The sequence below is a fragment of the Mercurialis annua genome, linkage group LG2 (genome assembly GCF_937616625.2).
Source record: "Mercurialis annua linkage group LG2, ddMerAnnu1.2, whole genome shotgun sequence".
In the NCBI taxonomy this organism is placed as follows: Eukaryota; Viridiplantae; Streptophyta; class Magnoliopsida; order Malpighiales; family Euphorbiaceae; genus Mercurialis; species Mercurialis annua.
The window spans coordinates 42,830,086-42,849,182 of NC_065571.1; the positions used below are offsets into that span (position 1 = coordinate 42,830,086).

Consider the following 19,097-nt stretch of genomic DNA (forward strand, 5'->3'; position numbering starts at 1 on the left):
TTTGGCAACCTGAAAATGCCAAAGTAAAATAAAATCTGGCTAACAAGGAAAATCTTTAATTCCTAAATTGATGTAAGCCTTTGACATCTTTTGACCAACAAATTAAAATTGCAAAAGAAGAGGCAATCTTTATATATATATATCCTTTATTTTTTTTGGTAGAGTTGAACTTGAAGAAAATTATTGGTCCAGTAAGGGTGTTGAAATTTCACAATCTAGCAAGTGAGTGTTGGCCCGGATGGCAACACTGCACTTTGCATCTTCAGAGGGGCATGGGTTCGACCCACCCTTTTGCCAGCCAGTGGACTGAAAATAAATTTCTAAAAATACTAACACCTAACATCTAACCTAGTGTAATTCTACCTTTGATAAAAAAAAAAAAAAAAATTCACAATCTAGCTCATAGCCCACAAATTACATACATGATAGTGGAAACTTAGAGATACTGAGAGTTCCATTCCAAATTAGGAACTAATTTTGAAATTTTTTAACATGGGAATTTATAAAGTATTGGATTTCGAGAAAACTGGAATTGAGAAAATCAATAGCATGTTGCTATATTTGTTTATTTTTTTTTCTTAACTTTAGAAGTTGAACTCAATTGGTAAACTATATTTACGTTTCTTATATATGCTTCAGGAATGAAAAGGGTGCCATCTTGTTCATTTTTGCTAGTATCGGAATAGAAGTAATGTTCTAAAGGAAATAATTGAACTGACTTTATTCGTTCAACTTTGAAAAGCGACAGATTTTGATCCAGGCATATTTCTGGCCGCCTATTTGGGTCGCTAGATTCTTACTATTTGCGATTTATCGTTTGAGATTTGCAATAAAAGCTGTCAAACTAACATGGGAATTCTGTAAAGAAATACAAGTTTGAACAGTAACTATCTCAGAAGATTGTCAATTTCTGAAGTAATTTGCTGCAATGACTTTGACGTCCATTTCATCTCTGCAAATTTAAGCATTTCAACACACCACTTTTCGCAGCTTGTGATGTCTGCAATTATATCAGAATCATCACGGACTACCATGTTGGTTCTTACATAACTAGACACGCATGTTCTTAGTTCTGGACAATTCTGTATCGATAGCTGTTTCAAGACAGAGCAATCAATTGAATTACTTGTGTAGAATAAGGCGAGTTCTGTAAGATCGTTAAACTTCAAGAATTTTAAATGACTGAATGATTATTTATTTATTTGTCTACTGCTTCTAAGATCTATTCAGAAACAATGTGAACCAGAAGAAGTAATACTCTTTTGCAGTCAGCAATATCAACTTTAACACCAAAATCTGAAAGAATTATTATCACAACTCAAGAATAATACTACACAATATAATACTTTCCAAGAAAACCATTCCACTAAAGCAATAAGCCAATAAATAAAAATAAAACACATATATATTATCAAAATAATCATTGCATTTGTTCTCGGTGAAACTAAGATAAAGAAATACATAATTTATAATTATGGAATCTAATATCAAAATATTCTCAAAGTAAATTTTGTTCTTGGAGAAACTAATATAAACAATCACATTTACAATTGGGGGATCTAATTAATTATATAAGGGATTATTTGATTGATTTCTGATATTCTTCATAAATTTCTATCATGAGCCTACTAGACATCAAAACTTCTCCATCGTTATGCTGAAATTCAACAACTCGATTTTCTGATTCAACCCACATTATAAATGCAGAAACAACCCTAAATAATCATCATCTTGATCACTATTAGAGTTTTTGAGCAGTGAAGAAAACAATAAACAATACATAAAACGTTGAATTTTATTTTTCCTCTAGCACATATTTGCTTGTTAATTTCATAGATATATAGGAGATTACATAATCAAAATAATCATTACATGGACATCTCCACCTTCCATTACCATACTTTCAGCCATACTTCTAATCCTACTCTAATTAGTAACCTAACATCACATGTGGAACATTGATCAACATTATAATATCAAAAACTAATACAAAATATATGAATATAAAAGGTTTAATTACTTAAAAACCACTCATCTTGAACTTTGTTTTCGTTTATACCCTGATCTAGGAAAAAATTCATTTATACCCTGACGTATGTATTTATGTTTTACCTCTACCCCGAGACACTAAATTAACCTCTTTTCATTTAGAAAAAAGTTTAAAATAGTTTTTCATTTTTAATCTAAGCTAATTAGTGTTTAATTAGAAATGAATTTTTCTCTAAATGAAGGACTATTTTAAACTTTTTTCTAAATGAAAAGAGGTTAATTTAGTGCCTCGGGGTAGAGGTGAAACATAAACACATACATCAGGGTATAAATGAATTTTTTTTCTAGGTCAGGGTATAAACGAAAAAAAAGTTCAAGGTGAGTGGTTTTTAAGTAATTAAGCCAATATAAAATATATTTAAGTTTCTAGAGTATCTTAAAAAGTCTCACAAGTTAAAACTCCTCTCTTACACTTTTTTTAAAGACTCCAAACTTGCTTCCTAGAACTTCAACTTTGCATGAGGAAAAGCTTTGGTGAGAATGTATGCCGATTGCTTTTCAAACATGCAATAATTGACTTGAACTATATCCTCATTTTCAAGTTTTACTTTGGTTCTAGCCCCTCAAGATAAGTGAAGAACCTTTCATCTTTTGCCATATGATTTGTACAACCACTTTCCACGCACCACACCTCCTTTGGAGTTGAATAACACATTTGGGCACCAAAGAATAATTGCTCTCCAACTTGAGGTTGCTCATCAACAAAGTTGACTTGTTGGGCAACTTGAGGTTGCTCATCAACAAAGTCGACTTGTTGGGCAACTTGCATTTGAACTTGATTTTGTTTAGCTTGCAAAACACTCCTTATGCCCCCATTTCTTACAATAATGACATTGAATTTGAGGCTTCCCCGTATACCAGCAATCTTTAGCCAAATGATTTGATCATTTGCATATAGAACAAGGAGTAAATTTGTTACTTTCAGATGATGCATTTGAGTTCTCACCCATTTTACCTTTTCGTTTCCATCACCGCTATTTTTTTTTCATATTTCAGCCATTTTTAATTTTCCGTCGAAGACTGTTCTCTTGTTTGTCTTGCTTGAAATGCTCCTTCAGATACATCAACATTTCTCATAGAGTTCCTTTGATCTTGAGCTTGCAATTTACTTATCATTTCTAAAATTGTGAGCCTTTATAGATCACATGATTCTTTAATGACAATAATCTTTGCTTCAAATTTCTCCGATAAGTTGATCAGTATTTTTTCCACCACTTTGAAGTCTTCAACAACCTCATCATAATGTCTCATCTAATTCATTAGTTCTAGCAGGTTTGAAAAATAATTTTTAAATCATTTATTCTCTTTCATTTTAAAGAGTTCAAACTCTCTTTTGAGAGAGAACAATTTCACTGACTTAACTCTTTCATTTCCTTCAAATCTGGCTTTTAGTTCATCCTATATTTGCTTGACTGTTTCAAAATGCATTATACTTGTAAATATTGCACCCGACAAAGCCGAATGAAGAAAAGTGGTAGCTTTATCTCTTTTCATCTTTTCCTCCTCACGTTACTTGATTTGAGCCAGCGTGTGATTTGCTCTCGATTGCGGAATTTGCTTATCTTCATCGACAATCTCCTGTAATCCTTCAGACCTTAAATAATATCTCATTTTGACAACCCATATCTGATAGTTTTCCCTAGAAAACTGAGGTATAACAGGAGCCAAATTACTTCCTATAGCCATTAAATCTCTCGATAAATTAGCCTATTCACTCCTAAGGTTGCCCTATCAAGATTTCATGTTAAGACACATATCCATAAAAGGAGTTGGATTGTTATTTAATAAAGGGTTAATGTCAAAAAACATTACGAACTTTACACATTTTCTCATATTAATCATACAATTTAAATTCTCATTTTCATGCACGAACTACCACTTTTTCTCAAATTCATGCACGGTGCTGAGGTGCCACTCATTCATTGGTGTAAAAACCTCCACCTCAGCAAATTACACCAATAGAGCCGTGACAACTCAGCACCGTGCATGAATTTGAGAAAAAGTGGTAGTTCGTACATGAAAATGAGAAAATTGAAACTGCGTGATTAGAATGAAAAAATGTATAAAGTTGATGAATTTTTATGACATTAACCCTTCAATAAATTAGCCTAGATAGCCTCAAATTGAGGCTTCTTTAAACACCTTAAAGCCATGTTTAGTTCATCGAATGAAATAGCATGAATTGGAATAGCTATTCTATTCTTTGCTTTTTGATAAGTGTTATTCCACAAAATCATATAATAGCAATTTTATGGAATGATAATTCTATCAACCAAAGTAAAAAATAATCATTTATACGGAATAGCTATTCTATTTTACACCTATTCTATGAACCAAACATGGCCTCAGAGTTGTTATATCTAAATATTCCCTCAACAAGTTAATAAATTAAGAATAATACTAATGAATAGAAAGATTCCCTCGACTAAGATTACTTATCTCAAAATCAAGTTGAAAGCGTCTTGTAGTATTTCATAGATTGTGTACACGCTTAAGATGGTTCCACATCTCCTTTGATGTACCAAAAGAGCGAACGCCATATTTGCGTCAATGGATGCTATAATCCAAAAGATGATTGTAGCATCCTCGGCCTCTCGTTGGGTCACTAATGTGGCTCCAAAGATCCTTTTTTAAAGATGTTCTGAATCGAAACTCCAATCCTGCATAATTATTCTGTAAGTTTGATAGCTATAGTCTCCATTATTAGTTTTTAGCAATATTCTCCATGGCCATTCTCCAATAAAAAAATCAAAACCAGGAATCCTAATACACAGCTGTCCAGAAAGACAAAAGATTCCAAGACACTTGATATTAACAACTAATCATGCAAAAAAAAAAACCTTCAAAAAGCAAAACAAAAGTCTGACGATAATTTGAGTATTAAAAGGTAAATGTTAACACTTTTAAGATCTGATCATTTAAATTTTATAAAGTAGAGAAGCTAGTTAACATTGAAACCATGCAAAACAAAAATCTCATACATGACCAAAAGATACCGAAGAGGGTAAAGGGCTCACCTGACGCACAAAGTATTTGAGAAAGTAAAAAAAGTATCTTCCATGACCAAACCAGGGCGAAGAGTGTAAAAGAGCACCCGACATATGAAGTGCTCCCGGAGTTATTGCAGGGGTAGGGGATGAGAACACATTTTGTACACAGCCTTCACCTTGCATTTTGCAAAAAGGACTCTTTCCATGCTACGTATTTACCTACAAGTCCTGAAAGCAGAAAAATTACCAAAGACTATGAAGAGAAAAAATTAGGATGCTTAAATGGTATCAAATCGTAATACTATATTTTAATTTGGTATCAAATTTTTGTTCATATCGAAATGGCATCAAAAATATAAGACACTTCGTCCTTTTCCAAGAGATGGATGCTTTTGCATTCCTTCTATGAGCTTGTCCATGAAAAACAAATCAAAAATGAGCTCTCATCTGCATCTCCCTTTGCAAAATCCTGATCTTCCAAGTCATTTCCTTTCCTTTGATATTCAGTTAATGAATTTTATAACCTTTAAAGCAAAATCTCAGGTCCTAGAAGAATACTGTTGCATTAACTCACCAAGACAAGCAAAATTTTGCCATTTAGTCCTTGAATTGATGCAAGCAAAAAAGTACTCAGCTCCCAAAGTCTACTAATACCCTTCTTCTTTTGTAGAACTTCAATTCCCGGTAAGAGCCATATCTGTTTTCCATGTTTACGATGTTTGAACCATCACTACTGTTCTCCTTTTTCTCCTTCTTGGAAGAAGGATCCTCGACCAGGGACTCCAAACTAATTTCCCCAGCATGAGGCACACAGTCCATATCAGTTCCTCTGTCAACCTATTGAAAGGGAAAACAAATGCAAAATGATAAGTCAAACAATAAAAGCAAGTTCCAAAATGAGAAGCTTCAGAGGCAAAATCAGAAATACCATAGCTACCTGATTGCAAGGAGGCCCTTCACCACCTCTGGTGTTGTTAATTGCAAAATCCCTGCTGGAATAGAAATGTTCAGTACTTGGGAAGCATAATAAGCAACTCCAAATTATTATATAACAAAGGAAGGAATTATCATGTGACAATGGAAACAAAAAAAACAACTATTTTCTATATGGGATCATTACAATGATCCCAGAAAAATTACTATTTTACTCCTGTATTTAGAAAAAAAAAATATTTTCCCGACATTTAGATATTAGATAAGATGACTAAAAAAGGTTAGGGGGAACAGTAATTTTTAAAATTACAAAAATAAAAAAGAAACTTAACCTAACTAATTATCTCTACTTTATATTCCTTTTCAGACAAAATGATGTCTCATCTTCCTTTATGAGCACTAGGACTTAAAGGTGTAAAAAAGGAACAAACAAAAAACTTAAGAAACAAATAAGTCTCATGATTCCACCAACCATTACATTCTATAAATGGTGCCACTGGACAAAATGGAACTGGCAATGTAATTATAAAGATGTAAATCTAAAGCTCTTATAGGATATATGGTGAAATGATGGCTGAGAAACAGTTATAACTATCTGCAATGTAGTTAAATGATATATTTATTACATCTAGGTGTAAATGGGAAGATTTTTTTCATCTTTTGAACAAAAAATTGGGAGAATAACAAAAATTGCTAATATATGTTCGTAGATGCTATCTTTTTAGAAAAGCTTATTGATTTAGCTGTCGTTCCCAATGAAGTCTCTACGGAGCAAAAAGAGTGATTCCTAGTTTTGTCAAACCCCCATAAAAATTCATTTTCATCTCATCTTTCTATTTCTAAAATCCTTTCATTTAAAACTATAAACAATAGGTGTTGATTATATTGCCTTCCAATGGTAGTTATAAGTAGAGGGAGAACTACATGTATATGCTTTCAAGTAAGCAGAAGGTTAGGTTTGCATACGTCAAAAAGAAGATCATTGGATGTGCTGTAGTTGGTTTCCGCTGATTAATAAAGATAAGTGTAGTATGTTCAGCATAATAATTATTACTAGTACACACATTTTACCTGCTGCAATCAATATATAGAACTCTAATAGTAACTGTGTAATTTAAAATAACGACTCAACTATTATCCTCCAAAGGAAAGATTTTATCCATTGGATTTAATGATTATTAAGAGTTTGTATCTTTATGCAAGACTCCAAATATTGCTCTATGATTTTAAGGTTTTAATGACTAAATTTAAACTCGTGAATACGAGTGTTAGTATCATCTTTCTGGTTCAAAAGCAAGCCGACCTAGTTAAAATCTAGTTATTCATTTTCTCAAGTACCAAGTATTATGTTTGATTTACAGCTAAAACAATGAGAGGATTCAGGTCAGTTAAAGGAATAGAAAATAATAATCTTAAGAGGGCTTCGGCAACCCAGAATGTCGTTGATGAGCTTTACATTTCTTAACTTTTTAAAAATCAATTTTTTTTTTGGGAAACAATTTCTAGAATCAATACAAATTGACAAAAATGACAATGCCACATAAAAACTATCAACCCAAGCTTTAGTCTTGATAGTTGATACAATAGAAAAAAAAATCAACTTTAAATATTTGTCAGACAGAAGAATGTAGAATAGTAAAAGTTCCTAATACACCATTAAGGATTTAAGCAAGTAAGATTTAAATGTTAACATGTCGGCTATACATGACGCTTTACTAGAAATCCACAGATAAGTTTTGAGGGAAAAAAAAGGTCAACTGTTCAGGTAAAGTTTTAGATATTTTTGCAGAAAGTTTTTAAAAAATATATCTGCTTACTATAACTTTGTCACCAAAATCATAATAGTTTCGACTAATTTACTTTCATTGTTTAATCATCCAGAGAACATTTAAGATATTTGTGCTTTAATTATAGTTTTTCCTTTTCCTAAACAAATCTAATCTAATCAAATTTAATATGTTGCATTTCAATTTTACCATGTGGATACAACTTTGGAGAGAAAAGCACGAAATGAGTCATAAATTTAAATTGAAGTGCAAAAATCAAGCATTTAACTATTTTCCAGATAGAGAGAGAGAGAGAGAGAGAGACACATACTCGAACTTCCCGTATTCCACAATATCACTCCCAATTTGACATGCTTGAAATACTTCAGATACAGTACTGAGTCGGTCGATGTTATCACCATATCCAATAGCATCATTTTCTTGCCTAAATTGAATTTCTGCAATACGAATATGAAGTCCAATTGTGAGTAAACGATGTCAATGAGTTTCTCACCATCAAACAAAACAAGTGAAAAACAAACCTTTTGACGGACTTGATTCTGCAGAAGGGATCTTCATTAATAGCTTTTCACACATTATAGTATCCTGGAAAACCAAGAAAGTATAATCTAGCAATTGTAATCTCCCAGAGTCTGACAGCTTTGAAAACCCAAATGAATCAGTCCACGTGTTTAAAAGGCTAGGAACAGCAGGTAAAATGAGTCTCTGGATTCCTAGTTCTCCGAGCTTCTGAAAGCAGAAAACAACATGAAAGAGCACGGTGAGAATGCTATGCAAAAACAGAGTGAGAAGAGGAAGAAAAATCAGCTAATAGGATCGTTGGATTGGTAGTTTCTTCTTCAATGCAAATCCAATTCCTCCCTTAAGGAAGAATTTTTTCTTTAAAAGGATTTGCAATTTCCACTGTTTTTTAACTGGTAGTTAACTGTATCAGCATGTTAAATAGTAACAACAGTACCATTTTCTATTCAACATGACTCTAGGACGCCACAAATTTTACAATATACGGCAGGTATAAAATCCAGAAAAATTCAGTTGTGAAGTTGGAGGACAGCACTCAAAACCAAATCAGCCTCCTCATCTAAAGGGAAAAGAAAAGGTATCCCATCTTATTTCCTCTCAGAACGAGTTACCTTTTCCAGCACATTCAACAGTATGCGACACATTCCACGCCTGCGGTACTGAAATCTAGTTCCAATCAGAGGTATTTCTGCCACCTTCTCTCCATAAATCCTTACACAAGAAATAAACATTTTCAGACCCCCATTATCTAACAAAGCACGGATAAAAAGAAACTCAACAAAGATCATTAGTCCTTCATATCATATTTGTTGAGATGATAATGTCTATCAAAAGCACCTTACTGTAGCAACTGTAATTACTTCATCGCCTTTCTGCAAAAGTACTGTATAAAATCCTCGAAAATTTAGACGTTTGAGTTCTGACCTGCAAAAGTTAACATAAGGAGTAAGCCGGAAGATACAATACTGATTGTCACTTACTTGGGGAAAGAAATGACAATCGAAAGTCCTAAATGCAACACTTCTCAAATTTAATATGATTAAGAAAAGAATCAACACATAGCATGCTCAATTACTGTTAGGCTTGAATTTTGTTACGAAACAATTTGAAAAGAATATGTTGAGAATTATGTTCAAGAATTACATGGTTATTATACAAGTACAAAATCTCTGTTCTACGAAGGAAATCCTATTCAAGAAAATAATCAAACACAATAAATCATAATTAGTTAGTAATTGATTCCAATATATAAACTTGGATATTAAACTCTGTGGGTCACTCAGTTATACCAGATTACAGAAAGGGTACTAAGATTCAAATTGTTAAAGAAATAGTCACTAATTTATTGAATTTATTGAATTATTTCTCAGGAAGGTCACCTTAAAAGAAGGTCATTAAGTTTATCGCAAATTACAAATCGGTACTGAGTTATGCCCTTTTGTTAAAATAGGATACTAAATTATATACCTTTTTGGAATTATGGCATGCCACGTAGGACAAAACGCAAAACGTTTAGTGTGTTTTGCCTTGAGTGACATCCCGTGAAATAATTCAATAACTTAGTGACTGTTTTTTAACGATTTGAATCTTAGTACCCTTTTTTTAATATTGGAATAACTCAGGAAGTTTAGTATCCATATAAACCTTCTTAATATACTTTAGTACTCTCCCTCGAGCTCGAGCATTGATATTGGCCATGCTCATCTTGCTACAAAAATAATCAACCCAAACTCCATTAAGCGCATTAGTAAAGAAATCTCCCAGTTGTTCTCCAATCCTCATATATCTTGTAGAGATCAAACCTTGTTGAATCTTTTCTCGAACAAAGTGACAATTAACTCTAATATGTTTGGTTCGCTCATGGAACACCGAATTAGATACAATATGAAGCATAGCTTGATTGTCACACCATAACTTAAATTAAGAGATTTTCTATCACAAATGCTCATTAACTTGTTGTAAATATGACGTGGCACGACAGTTGTGTGGGATAAACACTCCTAACAAAAAAAAACAATATGCCATAGTGGATCTTCGTTCTTCTCTATATCCTTCCCAATCAACATCTGAAAAAGAGTCGAGTCAAATGTGACCATGATCACTATACAAAATTCCACGACCATGTGCCTCTTTTAAATAGCACAAAATGTTCTCTACTGCCTTTCAGTGATAAATAATTGAAGATTACATACTAACTTACTACACTGACTATATAGACAATTTTCGAACAAGTCATTGCAAGATAATTCAGTTTACCTATCAATTGTCTATATCTCTCCGGATCTTCAAATAATTTACCATTTTTTGCAAGCTGTAGGCTAGGAATCATTAGAGCACTACATGGTTTAGCTCCTAATTTTCCTTTTTCAGACAATAAGTCGAGCACATACTTCCTTTGAGATAAGAAGATGTCTTTCTTGCTTTTGTTCATTTTAACACCTAAGGAATATTTCAACACTTCCAAATCTTTGGTATGAAATTGCTAGCATGTGAAGAAAATAATTGAGAGATTAAATCCCAATGGAATCACTACCGATGATAACAATATCATCCAAATACCCAGGTAATAGTATGATATTACTATTAGAATACTATTAGATTGTTGATAAAAAACTGAGTTATCAAACTTACTCTTTTACATACCAAACTTCTCTATAACATCAGTAAACTTGCCAAACCATATAGGAGGGCTCTGTTTCAAGCAATTCAAGATGTCTATTTTTTTCTTTGAGCAACACCATTCTGAGAAAGCATGTCCACACAAGAAGTTTGGTGAAAAATACAGTTATTCACCATTTAATTCTATAAGGTTTCTGACATATTTTTTGGCATTATCACTTTTCAGAATTTACCCAAGAATATTAAATTGAGCTTGAATTTAAGCATAGAAATTAAAAAATGAGATTAATTCTGAATGATTTTTCATCAAATATGACCATGTTTTCGGGAGTGGGCCCCAAACATTAGCGCTTACTAACGCAAAAGGTGTACTAGCTCGCTTATTGAGACTTGGACTATAACTAAGACGATAATATTTCGCAAACTGACAAGACTCAGAATCTAAAAAAGACATGCTAGAAAGAAGTTTGGTGAAAAATACAGTTATTCACCATTTAATTCTAAAAGGTTTTTGACAGATATCTTTTAGCATTATCACTTCTCAGAATTTACCCAAGAATATTAAATTGAGTTTGAATTTCAGCATATAAATTAAAAAAATGAGATTAATTCTGAACGATTTTTCATCAAATATGACCATGTTTCCGGAAGTACCCCAAACATCAGCGCGTACTAACGCAAAAGGTGTACTAGCTTGCTTATTGAGACTTGGACTATAACTAAGACGATAATATTTCGCAAACTGACAAGACACAAAATCTAAAAGAGACATGCTAGAGAACTAAGGAAACCAATTTTTTTTAATAAAGGAAGAGAAGGATGACCCAACTGATAATATGCTTCAAAAGGAGTTACAATTCTAATGCACGCAATAGACTTTGGTATTTCAGGATCAAGGATGTTGAGGCCTCCGGACTCATGTCCCTTACCAATAATCTTCTTTGTAATAAGATCCTGAAACAGACAATAATTGGATTGTGACAAAACAATTGAGAGTACTAGTAAGTTTACTAAGAGACATCATGTTAAAAGATAACTAAGATAAATTGAAAACGGACAACAAAGGTAAAGATGATGTGGGATTAATTGTTCCAAACCCAATGACACAAGATCTTGACCCATCAGCTAAAGTAATATGAAAGCTAGACTGATGTGACTCAAAATTGGAGAATTAAACTGGGATTACATGTCATATGATATGTAGCACATGAATCAATGACCCATTTTGAAGTTAAAGAGACGAGATGTGTTAGATTAACCTGACTAACCTGACTAGATTGAGGTTTCATTGTTCTTTGAATCAGTCCGGCATACTCATATGCAGATATATTAACTGAATTTGCAGAGATCTTAAAAGCAGAAATCTCCTATATTGTAGCTTTCAACAATCTCGCTTTATATGGCCCGATTTATAATAGTAGTGATAGATCAGAACCATATTTTCCATAATAATATCCACACAATAAACAAACAACGACAAAGTTAAAATTTAAAAATTCAGAAAATATCAAACTAACCTATGTAAAACTCGCACACCAAAGTAAAGAGACTCCCAACCGACTCAAGAAATGTGCTCTATAGAGCAAGCCGAGTTGGTCGAAGCAAAGAAAATGAATTCCAGCAAGCACGCGCGCTTATGCAGAAAGTGGGACTTGCGGCAAGATTGGCGATGACGCATAGTGGTCACTCGCCGGTCGTCTGGGGACCGGATTTTCAGGGCAGGCCAATCGTCAGGTGATACTCCACTCTAGGGCTGAAGTTTAGAACAAATTATCACTCGAAGTTGGTGACCTAAAATTGAGGCCGACAAAAACATAGCTGCTTTGTTAGGCAGAAGGAGCCACTTCCTCATGAGGCAAAAAATTGCACCGCTTCCTTAGGCAAAACGATTGCTTCTTAAGGCAGAGAAGCAAATATTTCAATTTTTTAGAGACAACGCTGTGGCACCATGTTACGAAACAATTTGAAAAGAATATGTTGTGTATTATGTTCAACAATTACATCAGTATTTGTACCAGTATAAGATCTCTATTCTAGGAATGAATCTTATTTCAGGAAATACTTGAACACAATAAATCATAATCAATTAGTTTATAATTTAGCTACTAATAAATAGACTAATTGATTCTAATATATTAACTTTCCTAATATACTTTACCAAACTTAATGAAACAAAACCCGCAAATAGGTCCAAGTAAGGAACTCGATATCCATCTGGATCAGCTAGGTAAAAGCTGAAGTAGAATACGTCCTCCCAGCTTCCATATGAGAAAATTAAGCAATTAACAATATTAAAAATGTTAAGAGTTCTAAAAAAATATCCATTATTCAATCTCCATCAGTTTTAATACTCTTTACAAGCATAATTTAAAGCTCTTTACAAGCATAATTTAAAACTCTTTACAAGCATAAATGGGTTATTCAAAACCACACGGTATATCAATCAGGACAACCCAAAAGCACTCTAGTTCTACCATAGCACATCAGAAAATCAGGCCTAATCAGTTTTGAACTCATAAAAAAATATCCCGACCAACCAGTCAATATATAAGGAATTGATTCTGAGATGCTACCAGCAAAAGGAAAAGATCATTTTCTAAATGCTATATGTTGATTGCAGTAAGATAAGAGCCACATATTCAGAACTTCACTCAATTCACACATCCATGAAGGACTAAAAAAATTCCGCATGACATGAGATAAAAGAAACGTAAGATAAATTACAAAAAGGGGCGAATGGTTTAAAAGTGAAAACAAGGTTAAATATTAAGACATGATAGGAATAGAAGCTGGTTCATGGAATAGAGCAGCTATTCCATAAGGAATGAAATAGCTATTCTTTACTTTTTGAGTACTTATTTCACAAAATCATAGAATAGCAATTCTACAGAATAATTATTCCATGAACCAAAGCAAAGAATAGTCATTCTATGCTGAATAGCTATTCCATTCCACATCCATTCCATGAACCAAACATAGCCCTAGTGTTATCACACTTTATTTGTAGCAACAATAATAACATTCATACTAAATAGAAATAAATAAGGTTAACTAGTATTAAGAATTCATACCTTTTGCTAAAAATAACATCTTTAAGAAGATCTTTCCTAGTGTAAGGTTCTTCAATAGGCTCAAAACACTCATGCATCACGTCCAGTGCAATACAAAGATGGCAGTAGTTCCCAGACATGGCCTCAGTATCAGAAGCATTATGATTACGATTTTCAAACTCAGTGCACTTTAACATAGTCCAAGTAAGATTGTTTAAATGCACTGCAACTGGTTTTCCTGAAAGCTCATGCAGGCCCACACAAATCTGCAGTAATTGTACAATCATTAACAGCATATTGATGATGCAGCCCAAGAAGACTTGAATCCACATAAATTCTACAGTAAGAAAACTATATTGCAAATGACAACTATGGAGTTAATAAAAGTTTCCATCTAGCATTAAATTGAATAGGCCGACTCCAATCCCAAAGAAGTAGAATTAGAATAAAGATATCTTTAATTTTCGTTCATCCTGGATTTACTTCTCCGAGTTCTAGCCCCAAAATATCCCAGCTGAGTAGGTAAATGCACTTTCATCTTTGCCAATTGTAGTGTCAACACCAGCTATATGCAAAAGATCTACTAGATTTCATTTAATTGACTGTCTCAAAATATTAAACACTTCAAAATGGAGATTTCTAGTTGCAAGAGAAATAAAAGCAAGCTTTGGAAAAGCAAGTGATGCAAGTTGTGAATAATGTGTCTAGATCTTAAAACGGATAGGTATATAGTAATATATATGCTCCTTACTTCTGTCCCACAAGCAAAAATCAAACCTCAATATTGTATGCACAGTGAAATTACACTTTTTAAATAGGGGTAGATTTTGGTACCTCTTCACACGTTTTGCTGCAAAACCAATTTCCTTCAGAAATGTAGTCCAGGTTCTCTTCTCCTTTAGTCCTTATGCATCCAATGTGATCTAGACCAAATAGGCAAAAGGCTCGTGACAGATAAACCAGAACTTTTGTTTCAACTGCATTTAATGTAATTTAAGCTAAAGCAAAACTGGATAGATTTCACTAACATTTACGCTCGCATTGAGTGCAATTAAGAACGCCGTAATCGTCCACAGAATGTTTAGAGTCTCTTTTCAGCTTATTTTGGCCGCAAATATCACAACAGCACGATGAGCAGAACCAATCTCCATCTGGAACATCCTAAGAAGTTCAAAAGGAAAATTACGCGTTTATAATCAAAGAACAATTAAATATTTAAATGTTAAAGTTCAAATATGTAAATATAAAACACAAAAACAGGAATGAGAGGGAGAGGGAGAGAGAAGAATAAAAAAAGAACATGACTCTATTAAGCAAGTACGAACTTCAGCTACCAAATAACGACTTACCGTCATACCAAGGCAACTATGGTGGAAAGAAGATGGGCATTGATCACATAATATTAACTCACCGCCGTAGTGACAAACAGAGCATATGTGATCATTTTCACCTTGATGCCTACTACCAGGCAACTTTTTAAGTGGCTTTCTCCGAAAATTCTTTTTGTTTGTGTGTATTACTTGCATCTGGCAGTCTAACAGGGACCTTCCATCTTCCAGAAGGAGGTTGGACAAGATGCTGCCAGCTAGTCTACCATACTGGCCAGTAGCATGAAACTCAAAGCCACTAACAGAATACAGCTTCCCACAGCAATTGCACTTGATCCCACTCCCACCGCCACTTATACGCCCTTCTGCAACTGGACTTCCGCCATTACTGGCACAGTAAGTTAATTTTGCCCTTGGCAAGACATCAGTATTGTCTACTAACCATGAAAGGACTGTTCGAGGCTTCCGATGTGAAGGATTGGGCTCAACCAAATGCTTCACTCTTTTGCTTGATCTAAGCACAATATTTGGGTAGGCACCTTTTGTCTTATTTGGTCCTCTGATCAGATCTTTGCTTTTGCTTCTACTTTTTGCAGGGAAGTTCGGAGAAACTGAATTGGATTTTTGTTGAAGAAAGGAAGATTCTAGTATTTTCTTTCTTTTCTTTTCACTTTTCCTAGTTCTTCCAACTTTAATTTTTTGAAGCATACCAAGGTTTCTAAACTTTGACATACGGGCATACCGATTATTAGAACAATACTCAAACGAGTTTGACTGTCCCTCAACTGTCTTGCTGTCAGCTTTCCTTTCTGGATGTACACTTGCACAAGCACCGCTAACAGAAGCAATTCTACTTCTAGGGTCTCCGCAGGCTGCTCGAAGTGAATTATAGCGTCTTCCTGATGGTGAGATATAACGCAACTCGCGCTTGCCATTTAGATATACATATCGAAAAATCCATCCCATAAGTGCGAGATGTTTCTTTGCTTTCATTATCATTTGATTAGCATCTTTCTTATTCTTTCTCTTTCGTTTCCCCTCAGACCCGCATTTATACCAGTCCAGAACTGCTTCAAGACAATATTCAGGTTCAACAACGTGAATATCAGATTGAAAAGAAACCATAGAATCTGGATTCTTTGGTGAATTACTAGGACAGTTAGACAGATTTGCATTCTCATCCTGGTTACCTGAAGAAATAATATCCTTATGGGTTTCACTTAAAACTGCACAGACCCCAATAAGAGAATAATATTGCTTTCCGTCGGGTGAAGTGTAACGAAATCTATTACGAGGGCCTCTTGCGCATTCAACTTTCCAATTCAAAAACAAAAGATGCTTCCTGCAATTAACAATGATGGATTCATGAGGCCTTTTCTTACCCATTTGTGCATATTTCCTAATAGCATCTGGGAAAAATTCAGGTCCAGGAACTACGTCTGCGCCAACAGGTAAATAAGTGGACTCTTTGCAAACAGAAGTCGAGTAGTTTTTATTATATGCATCAAAATCAAATGTCAGGCCTGCATTGATTGAAGAAGTGGCAACAGAAGTTCCATCCTTGCCAAAAGTTGAAGGCAATAAAACCAGAGGCATCTCACACGCTGGTTTTCCAGGACAGGATAAATCTGATCGAGCCAGAAGGTTCATTTTTGACATACCATTCTGTGCGGGAGGTTCTAATTGCTGCACAATAGACCTTTCGTGAATGCGACAATTAGTAGGAGGGCTGGAATAAAAATTATAACTACTTGGTATATTTCCCTCTTGTAGAATAATATCCTTTTGAGCCATATCTGATTCAGTATAATTATTAGCATCATGACAAGATGCAGCAGACCCCAATGGCGCCTTTGTAGACTCTGGAAGGCCTATTTCTTGCAAAACATGATGAATAAGAATTTTCCAGTTATCATCAATTGCCTCTAACACCAAGCTTTTCCATAGATCTTTCTCCTTAGAGGTCCATTCGCCAATCTTCTTAAATCTTTCCTTCTCCCGCAAATCATACCAAAGTTGCTTAATGGAAACGGGAACATAATGTTCTTTCTCATGCTCCTCGATCAACTCAAGAAACAACCATGTCTCGCGGATCTGCCAAACACCAGTAATATCATTCCAGTCCCGAGAAATACTTATTCTATCAACGTGAAACATCATCTCATCACCTAATTCCGGAAAAAAGATATTCCTCTGCTTTGAACCATCTTCATGATCAAAAACTACACCTTCCCACCAACCTTCATTGTAATGGACATCAACACACCTTCCATAACAAAGGTCCCATACACTCGACTGAAGACGATCTTCTAAAGGTCTAATACGGCCACGATTATTAGGCAGGTTATCAGGGGCACAACCATCGTCATCCACAAGCTCTGAAACATGCAGACAACCAACCATCTTTTCAGAGCTATCATCATCTAGTAAATGATCGTATTTGACATGATAACTGAGTTTCCAGCCATTCCTGTCGACCAAAACAACAGTTCCTGGGTGCCATGAACCTTGAAACCCTTCTTCCTCACTAAATACCTAGAAAAGTTTTCAAATTTGAACTATAAGACAATGCCAAATGGAAAGAACAGTGTATCAAACTAATTCAATTGTAAGGAAAGATAAATTTTGACCCAAACTTGATATCCCATTCACACAGAGCTGCATAACTAATGTTAAGCAAGGTAGCACGGACATGGACACAGAGAATAACGGGACACTTGAAGTTAAGTGTCATCAAAAACATCAAGTGTCCGAAACATTTCCGAAACATCTCTGATTAGAACATGGGCACTATTAATTGTCTTTTTTAGCAATTTTTAAGTAGAAAACAAAGAGACATGAATCAAGCCTTGCATGCATGCCATATACAACAACAAATAGGACAAAAATAACAAATAAAAAACAAATAAAAAGAAGAATACAGCTTCAACCATATCCAAAACAATTGAAATTTCAATAAAGAAAGAAAAGGGTAGCCTTAAAATCAAGAATGAATGAAATAATTAGAGATGGCATTACCTCAACTCTATCATTAACATGAAAAATGATTCGTTTATGGTTTTCTATGGTCAAGAAAGCGTCCTTTTCCGTCTCTGCGTCGTCGTCCTTTTCTTGAAAACCCAATGCCATTGTTTTTTTCTGAATCAACAATTTGTTTCAATTGAATTATGAAAGATAATGGGTTTTCCGAGCATTTCAAGTTAAAATAACGCAGCCCAAGTGAGAGAGAGAGACTGTGTTTTTTTTTTGGGTATTTGGAAAGAGTGTGACAGAGGAACTTAGACTTTGTCAGTCTTGGGATACAAATTTATACGGCGTCTGCTTTCTCCCCAAGTAAACACAACCCACCCCAGTTTTGGCAAATTAATAAGTAATTAATCATGTTTTTTTAGGGTTCTTTTATGGGATTATTAATAACTATTGTCCAAAAATAATAGTTATTTTTTTTAGTTAATTTCAAAAAAAACACGAACTTTATATATTTTTTCATTTTAATTATGAAGTTTAAATTTTCTCATTTTCATACACGAACTATCATTTTTTTCCAAATTCATACACAGTACTAAGGTGGCACCCATTCATTAGTGTAAAATAACCTCCACCTCAGCGAAATACACCAATAGAGCCGTTGACACCTCATCACTGTACATGAATTTGAGAAAAAGTGGTAATTCATACATGAAAATGAAAAAATTTAAAATGCATGATTAAAATAAAAAAACATGTAAAGTTCATGAATTTTTATGACTTACCCTTTTTTTAGTAGTAGTCCATATGTCCGTTTAAGAAGGGCTGAATAAATTTTGCATAAAAATTAAT

General features: G+C 34.0%; 1 protein-coding gene across 11 annotated transcripts; it reads right to left on the minus strand.

The window, feature by feature from the left end:
- Positions 1-1,949: 1,949 nt before the first annotated feature.
- LOC126667579 (uncharacterized) lies at positions 1,950-18,618 on the minus strand. Of its 11 annotated transcripts, none has more exons than XR_007638229.2 (13): positions 18,297-18,613; positions 15,300-17,813; positions 14,979-15,111; positions 14,785-14,873; positions 13,972-14,216; positions 9,119-9,205; positions 8,893-8,992; positions 8,281-8,488; positions 8,070-8,196; positions 5,977-6,031; positions 5,614-5,876; positions 5,067-5,258; positions 1,950-4,709 (listed from the first exon to the last, which is right to left on the minus strand). XR_007638229.2 is itself a non-coding variant. In XM_050360569.2 (11 exons), the coding sequence occupies exons 1-11, from the start codon at positions 18,405-18,407 to the stop codon at positions 5,670-5,672; spliced, it is 3,876 nt and encodes a 1,291-aa protein (XP_050216526.1). In that variant the 5' UTR covers positions 18,408-18,613; the 3' UTR covers positions 5,323-5,669. The 11 variants fall into 11 exon arrangements, 3 of the variants coding, with proteins under 3 accessions (XP_050216526.1, XP_050216527.1, XP_055960804.1); XR_007638228.2 differs by having other exon boundaries at positions 5,067-5,267; XR_007638231.2 differs by having other exon boundaries at positions 5,067-5,267; positions 5,977-6,028; positions 18,297-18,612.
- Positions 18,619-19,097: the final 479 nt, after the last annotated feature.

Excerpts from the sequence above, each read along its gene's own strand:
- LOC126667579 (XM_050360569.2), bottom strand. The coding sequence starts at position 18,407 with ATGGCATTGGGTTTTCAAGAAAAGGACGACGACGCAGAGACGGAAAAG. Across the intron at positions 14,874-14,978 it reads CACTCAATGCGAGCGTAAAT|ATCACATTGGATGCATAAGG; the intron begins GTTAGTGAAATC and ends TATTTGGTCTAG. Across the intron at positions 14,217-14,784 it reads GCAGCAAAACGTGTGAAGAG|ATTTGTGTGGGCCTGCATGA; the intron begins GTACCAAAATCT and ends CAATTACTGCAG.